This window comes from Myotis lucifugus, unplaced genomic scaffold (assembly GCF_000147115.1).
Source record: "Myotis lucifugus unplaced genomic scaffold, Myoluc2.0 scaffold_0, whole genome shotgun sequence".
Lineage (NCBI taxonomy): Eukaryota > Metazoa > Chordata > Mammalia > Chiroptera > Vespertilionidae > Myotis > Myotis lucifugus.
In genome coordinates, this window is record NW_005871048.1 from 38,853,834 (window position 1) to 38,869,034 (window position 15,201).

At 40.1% G+C, this 15,201-nt stretch overlaps 1 protein-coding gene across 1 annotated transcript in view; it reads left to right on the forward strand.

Moving 5' to 3' along the window:
* ANKRD31 (ankyrin repeat domain 31) overlaps positions 1-15,201 on the forward strand; it is a 123,640-nt gene that overhangs the window by 24,138 nt on the left and 84,301 nt on the right. The window contains exons 5-7 of the mRNA XM_014453789.2: positions 2,662-2,732; positions 7,052-7,095; positions 9,237-9,884. Coding sequence (XP_014309275.2) covers positions 2,662-2,732; positions 7,052-7,095; positions 9,237-9,884 — 763 coding nt within the window. The remainder of the gene's footprint in view (positions 1-2,661; positions 2,733-7,051; positions 7,096-9,236; positions 9,885-15,201) is intronic.

The following is a 15,201-nucleotide window of genomic DNA, read 5'->3' on the forward strand; positions in this document are numbered from 1 at the left end:
CCACCCTTTTCACACACAGAGCCGCAGGACGATCAGGAGGTTTTGGGCGCTGCACCCTGTCATGCTGATCTGGTGCCAGGAAGCCTCGCGGGCTCCGCTGATCCCGGTGCTGAGAAGGCATATTACCCTTTTACTATATAGGATAGAGGCCTGGGGGCTGGCTGGTTTGCCCTGAAGGTGTCCTGGATCAGGGTGGGGGTCCCCACTGGGGTGCCTGGGCCAGCCTGGATGAGGGGCTGATGGCTGTTTGCAGCTGGTCACACACCCTTCAGGGTGGGGGTCCCCACTGGGGTGCCTGGCCAGTCTGGGTGAGGGGCTGAGGGCTGCTTTCAGGCTGACTGAAGCTCCCAACCACTCCTTTTTTTCTTTTTTTTTTTTCTTCTGGGCCAGCTTTAGCTCTGGCTCTAGCTCTGAGGCTTCCGCTGCTGGTTTGTTTGCCGTTCTATAATCAAAACAATGTATAACTTCAGCTCTGAGATCCCAGCCGGCTATATTTGTTAGAATGTTTCAAACTGCCAGCTCAGAGGCCTGCAAGTCAGGCGGGGAACGTTGGAGTCAGCAGTCACTGGAGCAAGGAAGCCTCATGTTCGCTTCCAACTGCCTGGCTGCCGGCCGCCATCTTGGCTGACAGTTAATTTGCATAAGGATACGCTGATTAGCCAATTAGAAGGGTAGCGGTCGTACGCCAATTACCATTTTTCTCTTTTATTAGTGTAGATTATTTTTTAATAATTTAGATGAAAGTTTGCTCTATTTTTGGACTTATGTGTTAAGTTCTTCTTAGTAATTAAGGAAAAAAATTCTGTTATTGACTCAAACTATGGTTTTATTTTATTGTAAATCAGGTTGTTCTCAAAGAATAACTTTTTTGGGGGGAATCAGCATTAAGTTCTATTTGCCTCATAGAATTATTTTATATGAGCAGTTTCATTTCCATTTTCAAGATAGCATATATTGATTATTTCTCTTTTTAGACAGGAGAGAATGTTCAATTTAATATTCTTACATAGGATTAAAGTAGATGTGTCTGGTGCGTAAAAACTACTCTTAAAACAGCTGAAAATAGAGGCTTTTCTCTTTCTTTAAAATATGTTTTTATTGATTTTAGAGAGAGAAGAAGAGAGAGAAACATGGATTGGTTGCTTCCCCATTTGGTTCAGGACCAAACCCACAACCTGTGCTTTGATAAGGAATCAAATCGGCAACCCACTGATCCTTATCGGCCACAGCCCAGGCTTTTCTTTTTCTTTTCTTTTTTAAGGAAGATATCTTGATTGGATTTGTATAGTAAAGTAATTGAGAAAAAAAGGATTAACTGATTTCTTTTCTTCAGTGAACTTTTAATGATCCCAGGGCAGATGATCACAATTGCAGATTAAGAATGACTTATTTTAGCTATTGTAAATTGTGCTGCTATGAACATAGGGGTGCATATATCCTTTCTGATTGGGACACAGCCTAAGTGCCCATCAGCAGATGAGTGGATTAAAAAACTGTGGTATATCTACATAATGGAATACTACACTGCTATAAAAATGAAGGAATTCTTACCATTTGGATGGTAATTCTTACAGCATGGATGGAACTGGAGAGCATAATATTAAGCGAAATAAGCCAGTCAGAGGAAGGTAAATATCACATGATCTCACTCATATGTGGGATATAATGATCAACATAAACTGATGAACAAAAATGGATCCAGAGTCAAGGTGGCACTGAGTAGACCATCCAACCTCGAGAAGGCAGGGAAGGGGGTTAGAGATCAACCAAAGGACTTGTATACATGCATATTAGCATAATCAATGGACACAGACACTGGGGTGGTGGGGGCTTGCCCTCGAGGGTGAGAGTGGCGGAGGGAGGGTTAATCGGGGAAAAAAGACATAATACTTAAAACAACAACAAAAAAGAATGACTTATTTTGCTTTCAACCTCTTCCCTTCAGTATTTCCTATCTTTTCTTTCCTATCTTTTTCTTTACTGTGAAATACAAGAATTATAAATCATGTCATTAGTCATTAGTGACTTTCATTTACATCTTAAAGTATAATGACAAACTTTCAGTGTATTAGATAGTCAAGCTACATAATTCAAGAGCAGGGTTTCTTTTTTCCTGACCCCATCACCTTTTTTTGGCAGACAGTCATCTCCAAAGTTACTTTCAGAACTAAGTGTAGTTTAACATGTTTATACCACTGAAGTTCGCCCATTAAATTTTCAGCTCCCTCTATGCAAGCACTTGAAATATTTTATTTAAGTATATTTTTATTGATTTCAGAGAGGAAGGGAGAAGAAGAGAGAAATAGAAACATCAATGATGAGAGAGAATCATTGATTGGCTGCCTCCTGCATGCCCCCTACTGGGGATCGAGCCCGCAAACCAGGCATGTGCCCTTGACCAGAATTGAACCCGGGACCCTTCAGTCCGCAGGCTGACACTCTATCCACTGAGCCAAACAAAATAGGGCAGCACTTGAAATATTAATGTTAACAAATTGATAGTAATTGTAAAAGTGATTGGAATAATGTAGCAATAAAAACATCCTATTTTGAAATTCCTTTAAATGAAGAAAATAATTTAAATTGTATTTGAATGAGAAAGTGTTCTTTCCATTTAAAAATTTTTATTTCTTTATTAATTGATTTATGCTTTAAAACCAGAAAAAGTTGTCCAATGTTCACTGTGTCATTTCCTGAAGCTGAACTTTCACTGAACCACGAAAGCATTCAAGGTATGTTTTCATGGGTAGAGTCATATAAAGTAAATTTGTCTTAGTCTAATTAGATATATTTATTTACAACTGGGCTAGTCTAGTATATATTGCTACCATACATTTTAAAAAATATTGATTTCAGAAAGGAAGGGAGAGGGAGAGATAGAAACATAAATGATGATAAATCTTTCATCGGCTGCCTCCTACACACCCCCTACTGGGGACCCAGTCCACAGCCATTGAGCCACATCGGCCGGGTAAAAAATATTTTTTAAAAATGTTAATAGTGTACCAAATAGTCTCAATGCAAAAAGAAAAGCAACTATAGTAGAGTGTTTAAGACTTCTTAATGACTTTAAGAAATAGGAACCTGTTAATACATGTGCTTTTTGTTTTCTCTATTAAATACATAATGTTTATAAAGCATAGGATATTTTTGTTTGTCACTGTGTAAATAGAGAAGAAAGAAAACAGAATTGTAAGTCAAGTTGTCCTGGGATAAGAACTGTACCAAGAAAAGGGAAGACCACATAGCATCAGCAGCCACACATAAAAACATTTAATAAGTGGGGTCTAATTAAGTCCCAAGATGGCAGACTAACTTGATATTCAGTTAAGGAGACTTTTCTACACAGATTAGGTCCCTCATCTCTTAGGAAATTAAAGCCTTAGATGGTCCTGCTAGTCATGGTAAGATATTAAAATTGCAGGCATAAATTTGCAGTGATGCTAACAGAATAGGTCAGTATATAATGATGATAGCACAAAAGCTTTTGTAACACTGGCCACGTAAAACTTAAAGGTAGCATTCTTGGGCAAAACATTAGATCATAAAAAATAACGTTTGTGAAGTTTATTAAAGTAAAGCCAGATAATTGGCTGTTCAGGTTTGAATTGTCTTGAGGGAAACGTCTCATGTGCCAAGAAAAAATCAGTCAATAACTTTAATCATAAGAAAGCATAGGAACAGATATAGAAATAATGTAGAATGAATTATACCAATGTATTGTTATAGAATTAGGTTAAGAGTACTAATAAGTTTTATGGCCATTGTATTCATGTGTGTTTTGTCTAATAGTTAATATGTTTGAAATAGCAAACATGTTACATTTGCAGTTTAAATTATTTAAGGGAATTTAAGTTTGTAATTAATGTTGAAATATTAAAGAAACAGTAGTTTTCAGATTAAACAGAAGTTTAATAAATTGACCATTAAACAAATATAAATACAAATAGTAATGGATGTTTCTCTCCAAGTATAAAAGCCTTTGTGGTTTTTCAGATGTCTAATCAATAGCAAATAGCCTAATATAATTCAGATTATGCCAAACATGCCTTCCAAATGTGGTGAAAACCTATTTAGCATCTTTTACAAGATGCAATTTATAGATAAACTGGAACAGTCATGAAGCTACAGAGGTACCATATTAGAGATTGAAGTTCTTTTTTATGTAAGTACTAGAGGCCCAGTGCACGAATTCATGCACCAGTGAGGTCCCCCGGCAGGTGGGATCGGGCCAAAACCGGCTCTCTGACATCCCCCGAGGGGTCCTGATTGCAAGAGAGTGCAGGCTAGGGAGAGGGACCCCACTTGTGCTCAATCGGGGCCAGGGAGGGATGTGGGAGGTTGGCCACCTGAGGAGGGACCACAGCAGCAAGCTCACCTACCAGTCAGAGTGTCTGCCCCCTGGTGGTCAGTGCACATCATAGCAACTGGTCAACTGTCTGCCCCCTGGTGGTCAGTGCACGTCATAGCGAGTGGTTGAATGGCCTTAGCATATCATTAGCATATTACTCTTTGATTGGTTGAATGGACAACTGGATGACCAGACACTTAGCATATTAGACTTTTATTATATAGGATGTCTTGAACAATTTGAGAGAGAGGTGACATGGATGATAGCATGCCTTGGGTATTCCTTTCTCTCCTTTGGATTTTGATCATGATAACGAGGGTCAGCAATAGTTAGGCAAAAGATCTATTCTCATTTTTCTCATACTCGGTCCCAGAAAAACAGGGTTTTACTATGTCCTGCATTTCCCACACTTCCAACCTCCTACTCATTTGGCCTTCTGAGAGCCGTTATACCTTATGATGCTATTGGTATCTGCACTTTTGCCACACGAATAGCATCATAAGGCACTCATTGAACTTCTGAGTCACAAGTATTTTACTGAATGTTCCTTTAAAAGTGCCATGGTCACCAGAATTATAACTTCATGGTGTTTCTTGATGCCATGAAGCTTCTGTGACTTGAGACTCAGAAATAATTCCCTTCCCTTCTGACACTTCATTGCAGCTCCCTCTTGTCTTTACTCTTCAGAGTGTTCAGAACAGGAAGCTCCTTTTGTTATCATCCTAGACTGTGGGTTAATTTACATATAAAGAAACGATTACATTGTTAGATAGTATAATTGACTCTGTTCTCATACAATTCTATCTTCTCCCTCCCGATTCAGAGTAATTCTAATCAAAATAAGTAAATGATCTTTAGTAAATATGATAACATTGGCCTTAAAATAGTTGGTTTATAAGTTAAAATTCAGTTCCTCTGAGCATTTTCTTTTCATTTGGCACTTTAGAATTTATTTCATATACAGTACATTTTATCTTTTCAAGTGATAAGTAGAAAATCTTTTAATAATTTATTAAAGGAGAGACAAGAACTCAAGAAAAATACTTTTTTTATTTGTGAAAACTGTTTTAAGTAAATTTTGTTGCTGGAAAATGAGAATTCCTTCTATATGTGTTTTTAAATATAGTAATCAAATTATAGTAATACACTTCATTACATTAATTTATCAAGTTTTAAGAATAGTAACTATTGGCATAAAAGAATGATCATTTTTATATTGAGGTGGTTAGAAACAACATAAAAGATGACTGAGATTCTTTCTTTACAATTCAGAGAAGGAGGAGGAGGATGAACACTTTTTCTCTTTTTGAACTCTAACCCCAAAGGATTTGAGAGTTCATTAAAAACAAAAACCTCCTTGCAAAGATGATTGAAGATGTATCTATTGTTTTTAAAGTGTTCCTTTATTGGTATTACATTTTAAGCAACCAGAGTTATAAAATTTTAAACAAAGATATTGATAGTGTTATATATCATTATTGCTTGGCACAAAGGACTCTAATGCAAGGATAAGAAATGATTATTCTTATGACTTTTTGCTCATCATTCTTCGAGGAACTGGAATACCATGATATTAATCTTCCTAGCTGATTTTCTTTTTTTTAAAAAATATTTTATTGATTTTTTACAGAGAGGAAGGGAGAGGGATAGAGAGTTAGAAACATCGATGAGAGAGAAACATCGATCAGCTGCCTCCTGCACATCACAAACTGGGGACGTGCCCGCAACCAAGGCACATGCCCTTGACCGGAATCGAACCTGGGACCTTTCAGTCGGCAGGCCGACACTCTATCCACTGAGCCAAACCGGTTAGGGCCCTAGCTGATTTTCATAGCTTTCCTCTTCAAATGGCAAAGGTGAAGCAAATAATAATAATTATAGGTTTTTGCAGGCTGTAAAGCTCAGTAAGCATATAAGCTCAGTATGTTTATTTTCCCTCCTGAAAAACCTGTCTTGCTTGTGAGGATGCATTCTGAGGTTTGGTGGATAATTACTTGCTTACACTCTAGGTCTAGATATTGCCTAATCAAAAGAAACCAAAGTAATGACTCAAACATATGCCAGTGAGCCCTGAATTCCTGCGTAAGTGTGTCAGAGTGGCAGGGCCTTGCTGGTGCAGGTTGGAGGCAAGAGGAATGGAGGAGGAGAAATAGCTCTTTTCTTGATCCTCCTTAACTTGGTGTGAATTGCTGTCAGCCAGCTCATCTCAGAGGCAGCAGGCCAGGTGAGGAGTTGATGGTGAGGGCACATTTAGGACAACCTCCTGACTCTACATGGGGCATTCCTTTTCATGCTTAACTTGACAGCATGAATTTCTTTAAATTATATTACCTATACTGGATAAGAACACTGAGAAAGTAGATGTGATTTTTTCCCTTGTAGTTATAAACAGTTAGAATAGCTCAGCCAAAATAGAAAGGTTGGCTTTTAGCTAAAATAATTCCAAATAATTATAATTTTACTTGACTTCATGTAAAATATTTTTAAAGAAATGGCAAAATTTTCTTTTATAAACTTTATTGGCAACATAATGATACTTTTATATCAAATTGGTATAATATTTAGAAAATATTTGAAATGTTACATATATTTCTGAGGGAGTCATTTCAAGTTATATGATTAAGAAATGCCATGTGAGGGTACATATGGTTTTAGTACTTTAATAAAACTGGAATGTAAACATATATTTTTCTCTTCTAGGGCCTAAGGCTGAAAATCCTGAAGTTTTGCCATACCCAGCAAAGGTTGGTCTATATAACTGAGATGAAGTATGCAGATCATAGGTTTAGATTTTTTAAAAAAAATTATGTTGATTAAAGCCTCAAGCCCATTTAGACTCTTCCTTGGTCAATACTACTATACCTGTACCTTACTTCATCTCAGCTGTACCTTACACATTCCTGAGAACCCGGAAGCAAGAGAAAGAGCATAAAATTTGGAACCAGATAGATGTGCATTCCAAGTGTGTTATTTATATGTGTAGAATTCCACTTCACAGTGGTATGTGTAGATACCCATTTCACAGGATTGTGAGGACAGAGCAATGATAGCTCATGGTGTCTGGACCTTAGTTGGTGCTTAATAATATATGTTTCTCCCTTATTTCACTCCTTCACAAATTTTTTATTTCAGGCTCAAGTCCCTTTTCCTCTATGGCTCTTTCTCAGATAATTATGTTGATCTTGACCAAATTGCTTCCTCTTTAGCATTCGTTATTCACTGACTATATCAGTATTTCTTAAGCACTTGCATCCTATAAAATTAATAGATCTTTTGAGAAAAAGGATTTTTTTGAACAAAGAAGTTTGGAGAACACTGTATCCTAAAGTCTCCTCAGATTTATAATGTGCATACTATGAAAATTCTTATGGTAAAGAAACCAAGCATTTTTAAAACAATCATGAAAGCTTGCTGCAGACTCCCTCCTCTTCCCTTCTCCAAAAAACTATCTTGTAATACATTAGGCCACTCTATGGTTTATGCCATTCATTTGAGTTCATACAGTATTTTCGACATTATTTATACTTTATTTAATGTCTTATGTACTTATGCTTTTAATCTTCAGTTAGAAATTAAATTCTTTTAGGGCAGTGTCCAATATACAAGGTGTCCCAAAAAATGTATACAAGCTTTAACAGCTGATAGTTCAATTGATGTTTCTTTCTTTTTAGATTTAACGAACATTGCCTTTATAGTTATTCAAAGTGTGTATACTTTATTACATCTATGGCTTTGGATTTAATAGCTATAAAGATTTCAAATAGGAGGGAGACCTTGAACTGTGACTTTAAGAATGGATAGGATCTGGTTCTTGAATTCCTTCTAAATTCCTTTTATGTTTCAGAGAAAATTATAGTTTGCATTGCTGCTAAATAAATATATCTTCATAAGCTTTGTGTGTTATGTATGCAAGAAAATAAATGGTGGCAGGTAGAAAAGGAGGAGAGGGAATAAATAGTTTTCATTTTTCTTTCCAAATCAGAATATTAGAGGGCTTACAATTTACAGTTCATTTTATCACAGTGGTGTGGCAATGGAAGGTGGATTTGATTTTTAGGAATAGTACATTATTGAAACCCATTCTGTTATTTAAGGTCAAGCAAATAAATGGTTTTTAGTATTGACAAGAAGTTCAGTTCCTTTAAAATACTGAGAGTGGTTTACTTTAATGGCTTATAAAAAATTTGAAAGTACTTTCAAAAGAGGAAGTCTAATAACATTTTGAGCATTAGAAATACTTGAGAATGGGTGTAACCTATTTTTGAAAAATAGTCATTCAGAAATATAAGTTTTGTGTTTTTTTGTTTAAAAAATTCACAACTCAGAACCATTTATTTATAGGCAGGGCTCGTAATATTTACATAGAACTGTGCCCTCATTTCTCCTCTTTGTTCCTCTGACCTGTCTTTTGGCTTTTTTACTTCACATTTATATACTCATAAAGAGGTGGGAAATAAAAAGAAGGTGAAACTATACCAATTTTATTCCTGGTTAATAATTTTTTAAAAATTCAATGGGTTTATGACCAAGTTTTTGACAACCATTAACTGCAGTGAAATTTTGAGATAATCTGTTAACTATCCATGCCATCTCTGCTTCTTCTTTTAGCACAGTTAAACTTAGCTGAACAGATAATTTGCCATCTGTAATTATGGTCCAGCCAATTTTACCCTCGGTCTACTTTTGTTTGTTTAACCATTTGTTCATTAGTGATTTGGTATAGGAAAGTAGTATAGACTATTTTTATTTATAGAAGGGGAGGAAATTTGTTAAAATTTTTTGGTGATAACTTACTGACATGATAAATTAGAAAACTATAAAGTTTTCATTTTAAACACTTCTTTGTATATGCTGTACTGATGGAATTTCTTTTTTGAATACATAGGAGCTAAATGCAGACAGAGATTCTCCTGAAATTAGCCTTCTCTCAGGTACTGCTATTAAAGTATCTGATATGGTTGCTGTCAAGGAGAATTCGTTAATAGAGCCGCAGAAGATCTTAGCAGCACCAAATGTATTTTTTGAGTCTGGAAAGGAAGTCACATTAACCATCACTTCTGAAGAAACCAAAGATGAAGAAAGCTCTGTTGAAACTTTTGTTTCTGCCTTAGAAAAGTTAATAACATCACCAGCAAACACTCAGGAGGAGACATTGTTTGGAATAATGAATGATATTGAACCTAGAGAGTTGATGAGCCCATTGAGCAACTCTTTGAATTCGCTATCAATACCTTTGACATGTCACAGAGATTTACTAGAAAACACAAAGGATGATGCATTGCCAGCTGAGTTGTTAGCAGCCATAAACACATTGTCAGAAGCCACGGTGGGACCCAGTTGTCACAGAAAAGAGGGAGGCAGCAGTCTCAGTGCTGGAAATGAATGTTTAGGAATAGAGCCCAACATGTCTCAGACTGATGAAGATTGTACACAAATAGCAGAGGTGAATTTTGAGTCTCTTTGTTCTACTCCACCATATGAACAAGATTCCAAGTTAGCCGAGCTGCAGGACAAGCATCCTTCAGTGCAGCAAGTAAGTGCAAGTATGAGTCTGATTTTGCCTTTTATAAAAGTGCCTTTTAAGAAGTCTTCATTGCCCATATACTTTATTTTAAAATCAAGCTTTCTACACAAATATCAACACTCAGAAAAGAGTTTTTGACTTTGAAGCATAGTGATCTATTTTTTTTTTAATTTTAAATATATTTTGATTGATTCAGAGAGGAAGGGAGAGAGAGATAGAAACATCAATGATGAGAGAGAATCATTGATTGGCTGCCGCCTGCACAGCCTCCACTGGGGATCGAGCCCGCAACCCTGGCATGTGCCTTGACCGAGAATCAAACTGTGACCTGGTTCATAGGTCGACACTCAACCACTGAGCCACACCAGCTAGGCTAGTAATCTTTTTAGAGGTTCCTAGGGTTGAGTTTTCAAGGGGGCAAAAGTTAAAATAGATCAGTTTCTCCCCAGAAGACCTGCAAAGACATATCATTAGATTGCTTATATACAGGAAAGAGAGAATTCTTTACCAGAATTTTCCCTATGACCTAGGAAAGTCACTATGTCTACCTGGGTGCACAGTGGAGATGAGATACTTACCCCACATTAATCTCTAACAGGACATAAATATATGTAATTGGGCTGCTAAGAGAGGGAAAAAGTATGCCTGGCTTCAGGAGAACTTTGCATTCTGTGTCTGAGGATACTGCCAGGTGTCACAGTGCCTACAGTATCATGCCCGGAGACCCTGCAGTGGCCTACCACTTGCCAAGTCCCTTTTCCTTGTTGAAAATTAAAAAAAAAATCATTACTGTTTTCCTGATTAAAATAGTAATATATCCTCATTATACAAAAATTAAGCATTACAGCAATACATAATAATATAGTCTCCCACAATTCCACTTTCCAGAGATAATCACTATTAACAGTTTAGTGTATCTCTAATTACTTCTATGCATAGTCTATATAATTTTATGTAAATGGGACTATAATACATATAATGTAAACATATTTGTTTTTTAAATTTAACAATAATCTTGGTTATCTTTCTGCCTCAGCAAATGTAGCACACAACTTAAATATTTTTATTTGCTGCATGTCATTCTACTGTATGATTTGTGTGTGTGTGTTTATGTGTGTATGTGTAATTTATTTGAACGATTCACTAATTATGGTTATTTGGATTATTGTTCTTTCTTTTATTTTGGCTATTATCAAAATGCTCCTGTGAACATCCCTGGGAAGATTTAAATAACATGATTCTAAGGTCATACTGCAACATACATACCTAGGATAAAAGACTACATGTAATTCTGGTAAAAAAAAAAAATCTCAAAACAGACATAATAGGACTAAAAATTATTCAGAAAAAGAGAAACTAATCACAGGAATATGGCATGAAAATTAAAACATTTGAGTATTCTAATCTGAAATGAGGTAGTATGAGTAACGTGTAGGAAATTATGATTGGTATTGTTAGAGTAGGCATGACCTTAGCAAGTCTTCAAGAAAAAAACTTTTTAAAAGTAGAAAGAAGAAATCTTTGAATAATTGCTTGAGTTTGCTAATTTTCTTTTTTGATTAAGGTATTACTTATGTGTCCTTATCTCCCCATTGCCCCCCTACCCCTACTCATGCCCTCACCCCCCTGGTGTCTGTGTCCATTGGTTAGGCTTATATGCATGCATACAAGTCCTTTGGTTGATCTCTCCCCCTTAACCCCACCCTCCCCTATCTTCCCTCTGAGGTTTGACGGTCTGATTGATGCTTCTCTGTCTCTGGATCTATTTTTGTTCATTGGTGTATGTTGTTCATTATAGTCCACAAATGAGTGAGAACATGTGATATTTATCTTTGTCTGACTGGCTTATTTTGCTTAGCATAATACTCTCTAGTTCCATCCATGCTGTAGCCTGTTTGTGCAATGAGTTTTGTCCCAGTGACATTAAATAATCATTGTTGATTATTGGTTGTTTATTGAATATTATATTTATCTAGGGGCCCAGTGTACAAATTCATACACCTTGAAAGGAATTGTGGGCCGTGAGATTGCTGTGGGCACAGGGGCGGGTCTCGGCCCATCTCTGGGCCCCCGCCCAGCACTTCCTGCCGCAGCCCCCAGTCCCCTGTCTGCTGGCAGCCTTGCTCCTGCCACTCCCATGTGCTGATGGCGCTGGCCCCACTCACACCTACTGATGGTTGGAGTGATCAATCCAGCGCCAGCAGCGGATGTGAGTAGGGCCGGTGTGGTCAGTGGGTGCGAGCGGCGGCTGCCGGCCCCGATCGCCCTGCAGGAGTGGGTGTGTGTGTGTGTGTGTGTGTGTGTGTGTGTGGAGAAGCCTGAGGGGCGATTGGGGCCATCAGCTGCCACTTGCACCCGCTGATGGTGCCAGGCGATCGGGTCCAGTGCTGGGTGCTGGCAGCAGGTGCGAGTGGTGGCTCCAATGCCGGCAGCGGGTGTGAGCGAGGCCAGCACCAGCAGCAGGTGCAAGCGCTGGGCAGGACCGCGGTACACGGGAGCAAAGAATTTTCAGTAACCACCAAAGGCTCGCCCCGATGATAGCGATTGGCGCCCTGCCTTGGTCTGGCGCCCCCACTCACCTATTTTACCATCCTACTGTGGCCAATGCCCACCATGTTTAGCACTCTGCTGCCTGCTGCCGACGCCTGTCATGTTCTGTGTGCGCCCCCTGGTGGTCAGCGCAAGTCACAGTGACTGGTTGTTCAGTTGTTCCGCCGTTCGGTCTATTTGCATATTAGGGTTTTATATATGTAGATAATTGTAATCAATACATATAAACTATTACCAATGAAAATTATTAATTTAATGTTAAAAGAAACCATGATTAAATATATCACTCAAAAAATAAATAAAATTAGAAAGAAGATTGATTTAGAACAAAAAAATTAAATACTCTTACACAGTGGTAATAAAAATATGTATAAATAATTCAGGAAAGCTTTACATGATATTTATAAAAATATATTTCATCATGAAAGTTAAATCTACAATGAATTATTAAGGAGGGAAGTTAGAGCTATTCATAATATACTGTTAACCTTTTAAAATCAGTATAATAATTATATATTATCTTATTCCACAAAATATCATTAACTACTGCTGTCAAATAACAAAATATCTAGGCTGAATAGAACATAGATCTAGCCTAGTGTGGTATCTCTACCTTTTGTATGTGTCTATGCTACCTGTTTCCTGTGAAAAAGCACCCAGGTTTGCCACTAAATTTTAAGGATGAATATTGATAAAAATAACTTTTACTTATATTCTGCTTAACTTAGGCTTTTAAATATGCACTGTCTTTTATTATATAAACCAGAGGCCTGGTGCACAATTGTGCATGGGTAGGGTCTATAGGCCTGGCCAGTGATCAGGGCCTTCCAGCTGCCAGCCGAGGCCTTCCTTCCAGCTGCAGGTTGGGGCTTTCCTTCCCTGGCTGCTGGCTACCAGCTGGGACCTTCCTTCCCCAGCTGCCAGCTGCTGGCCAGGGCCTTCCTTTCCCACCTGCCGGCTGCTGGCTGGGGCCTTTATTCTGCACCACCCCCTGGTGGTCAGTGCATGTCATAGAGAGCGATTGAACTCCCAGTCTCCTGGTTGAACTCCTGAGGGGACACTTTGCGTATTAGCCTTTTATATATATACTAGAGGTCCGGTGCACAAAAATTTGTGCACTCGGGGGTAAGGGGCCCCTCAGCCCTGCCTGTGCCCTTTCGCAGTCTGGGACCCCTCGGGGGTGACCACTTGTTGGCTTAGGCCTGTTCCCCGGGGGATTGGACCTAAGATGGCAATCAGACATCCCTCTGGCAGCCCGGCAGCCCTCGGGGGATGTCCACTTGCCAGCGGGGAGCAGACTTAAGCTGCAGTCAGACATCCTTAGCACTGCTTTGGAGGCAGGAGAGGCTCCCACCACCACTGCTGTACTGGCAGCCATCAGCCTGGCTTGTGGCTTAGCAGAGCTCTCCCCTGTGAGGGCGCACTGACCACCAGAGGGCAGCTCCTGCATTGAGCATCTGCCCCCTGGTGGTCAGTGTGTGTCATAGTGACCAGTCATTCCCAGTCTTTCTGCTGTTAGGGTCAGTTTGCATATTACCCTTTTACTATATAGGATAGAGGCCTGGTGCACGGGAGGGGGCTGGCTGGTTTGCTCTGAAGGGTGTCCCGGATCAGAGTGGGGTTCCCGCTTGGGTGCCTGGCCAGCCTGGGTGAGGGGCTGATGGCTGTTTGCAGCTGGTCACACCCCCTTAAGGGTGGGGGTCCCCACTGGGGTGCCTGGCCAGTCTGGGTGAGGGGCTGAGGGCCGTTTTCAGGCTGGCGGGCGACTGAGGCTCCCAGCCTCTTTTTTTTTTTTATTCTGGGATTTATTTACCTTCTATAGCTGTCACTGGAGCTGAGAGCCGGCTCCAGCTCTGAGGCTGTGGCTGGCTGAAAGCAGGTATCTGGGGTTTATTTAGCTTCTATAATTGAAACTCTGTTGCCATCACTGACGCTCTAGGCCCTGAGCCCACTGCCGGCTGAAAGCAGGTATCTGGGGTTTGTTTAGCTTCTATAATTGTAACATTGAGGCTTCCAGAGCTCAGAGCTGGGCCGCGGCAGGCGGGGAACCTTGGCTTCCTCCATCACTGGAGCAAGCAAGCCTCATGTTCACTTCAGCTGCATGGCTGCCGGCCACCATCTTTGTTGGCAGTTAATTTGCATATCCTGCTGATTAGCCAATGGGAAGCGTAGCGGAGGTATGGTTAATTACCATGTTTGTCTATTATTAGATAGGACTAGAGGCCCGGTGCACGAAATTCGTGCACTGGGGGGTGGGGTTCTCTCAGCCCAGCCTGCCCCTCAGTCCGGGAGCCCTCAGTGGATGTCCTACTGACGGCCACAGTCTGGCAGCAGAGGCTCGGAGCAGGAGTCCCGTGTGTGTGTGTGTGTGTGTGTGTGTGTGTGTGTGTCTGCTGGGGACTGCCCCCAGCCGCGCCATGGAGGCTCGGAGCAGTTGCCGTGTGTGTGTGTGTGTGTGTGTGTGTGTGTGTATCCCCGCTGGGGGTCTTCCCCCAGCCACATTGGAGGCTCAGAGTAGGCGCTGTGTGTGTGTGTGTCTGCTGGGAGCCTGCCCCCAGCCACACCGTGGAGGCTTGGAGCAGGCGCCCCTCTCTGTTGATCTCTCAGGCTCTGGCCTCCACTGCGTGTTGTACTCTCCCTTGAGCTGTGGCCAGGGTGGGGGGTTGCCTGCAGGCCACCCTTTTCCTGCTCTGGGATCGCACGGTGACCCAGGAGCAGGCCCACATGGGGGCTGCCTGCAGGCGCCCTTTTCCTGCTCGGGGATGCCACACCGACC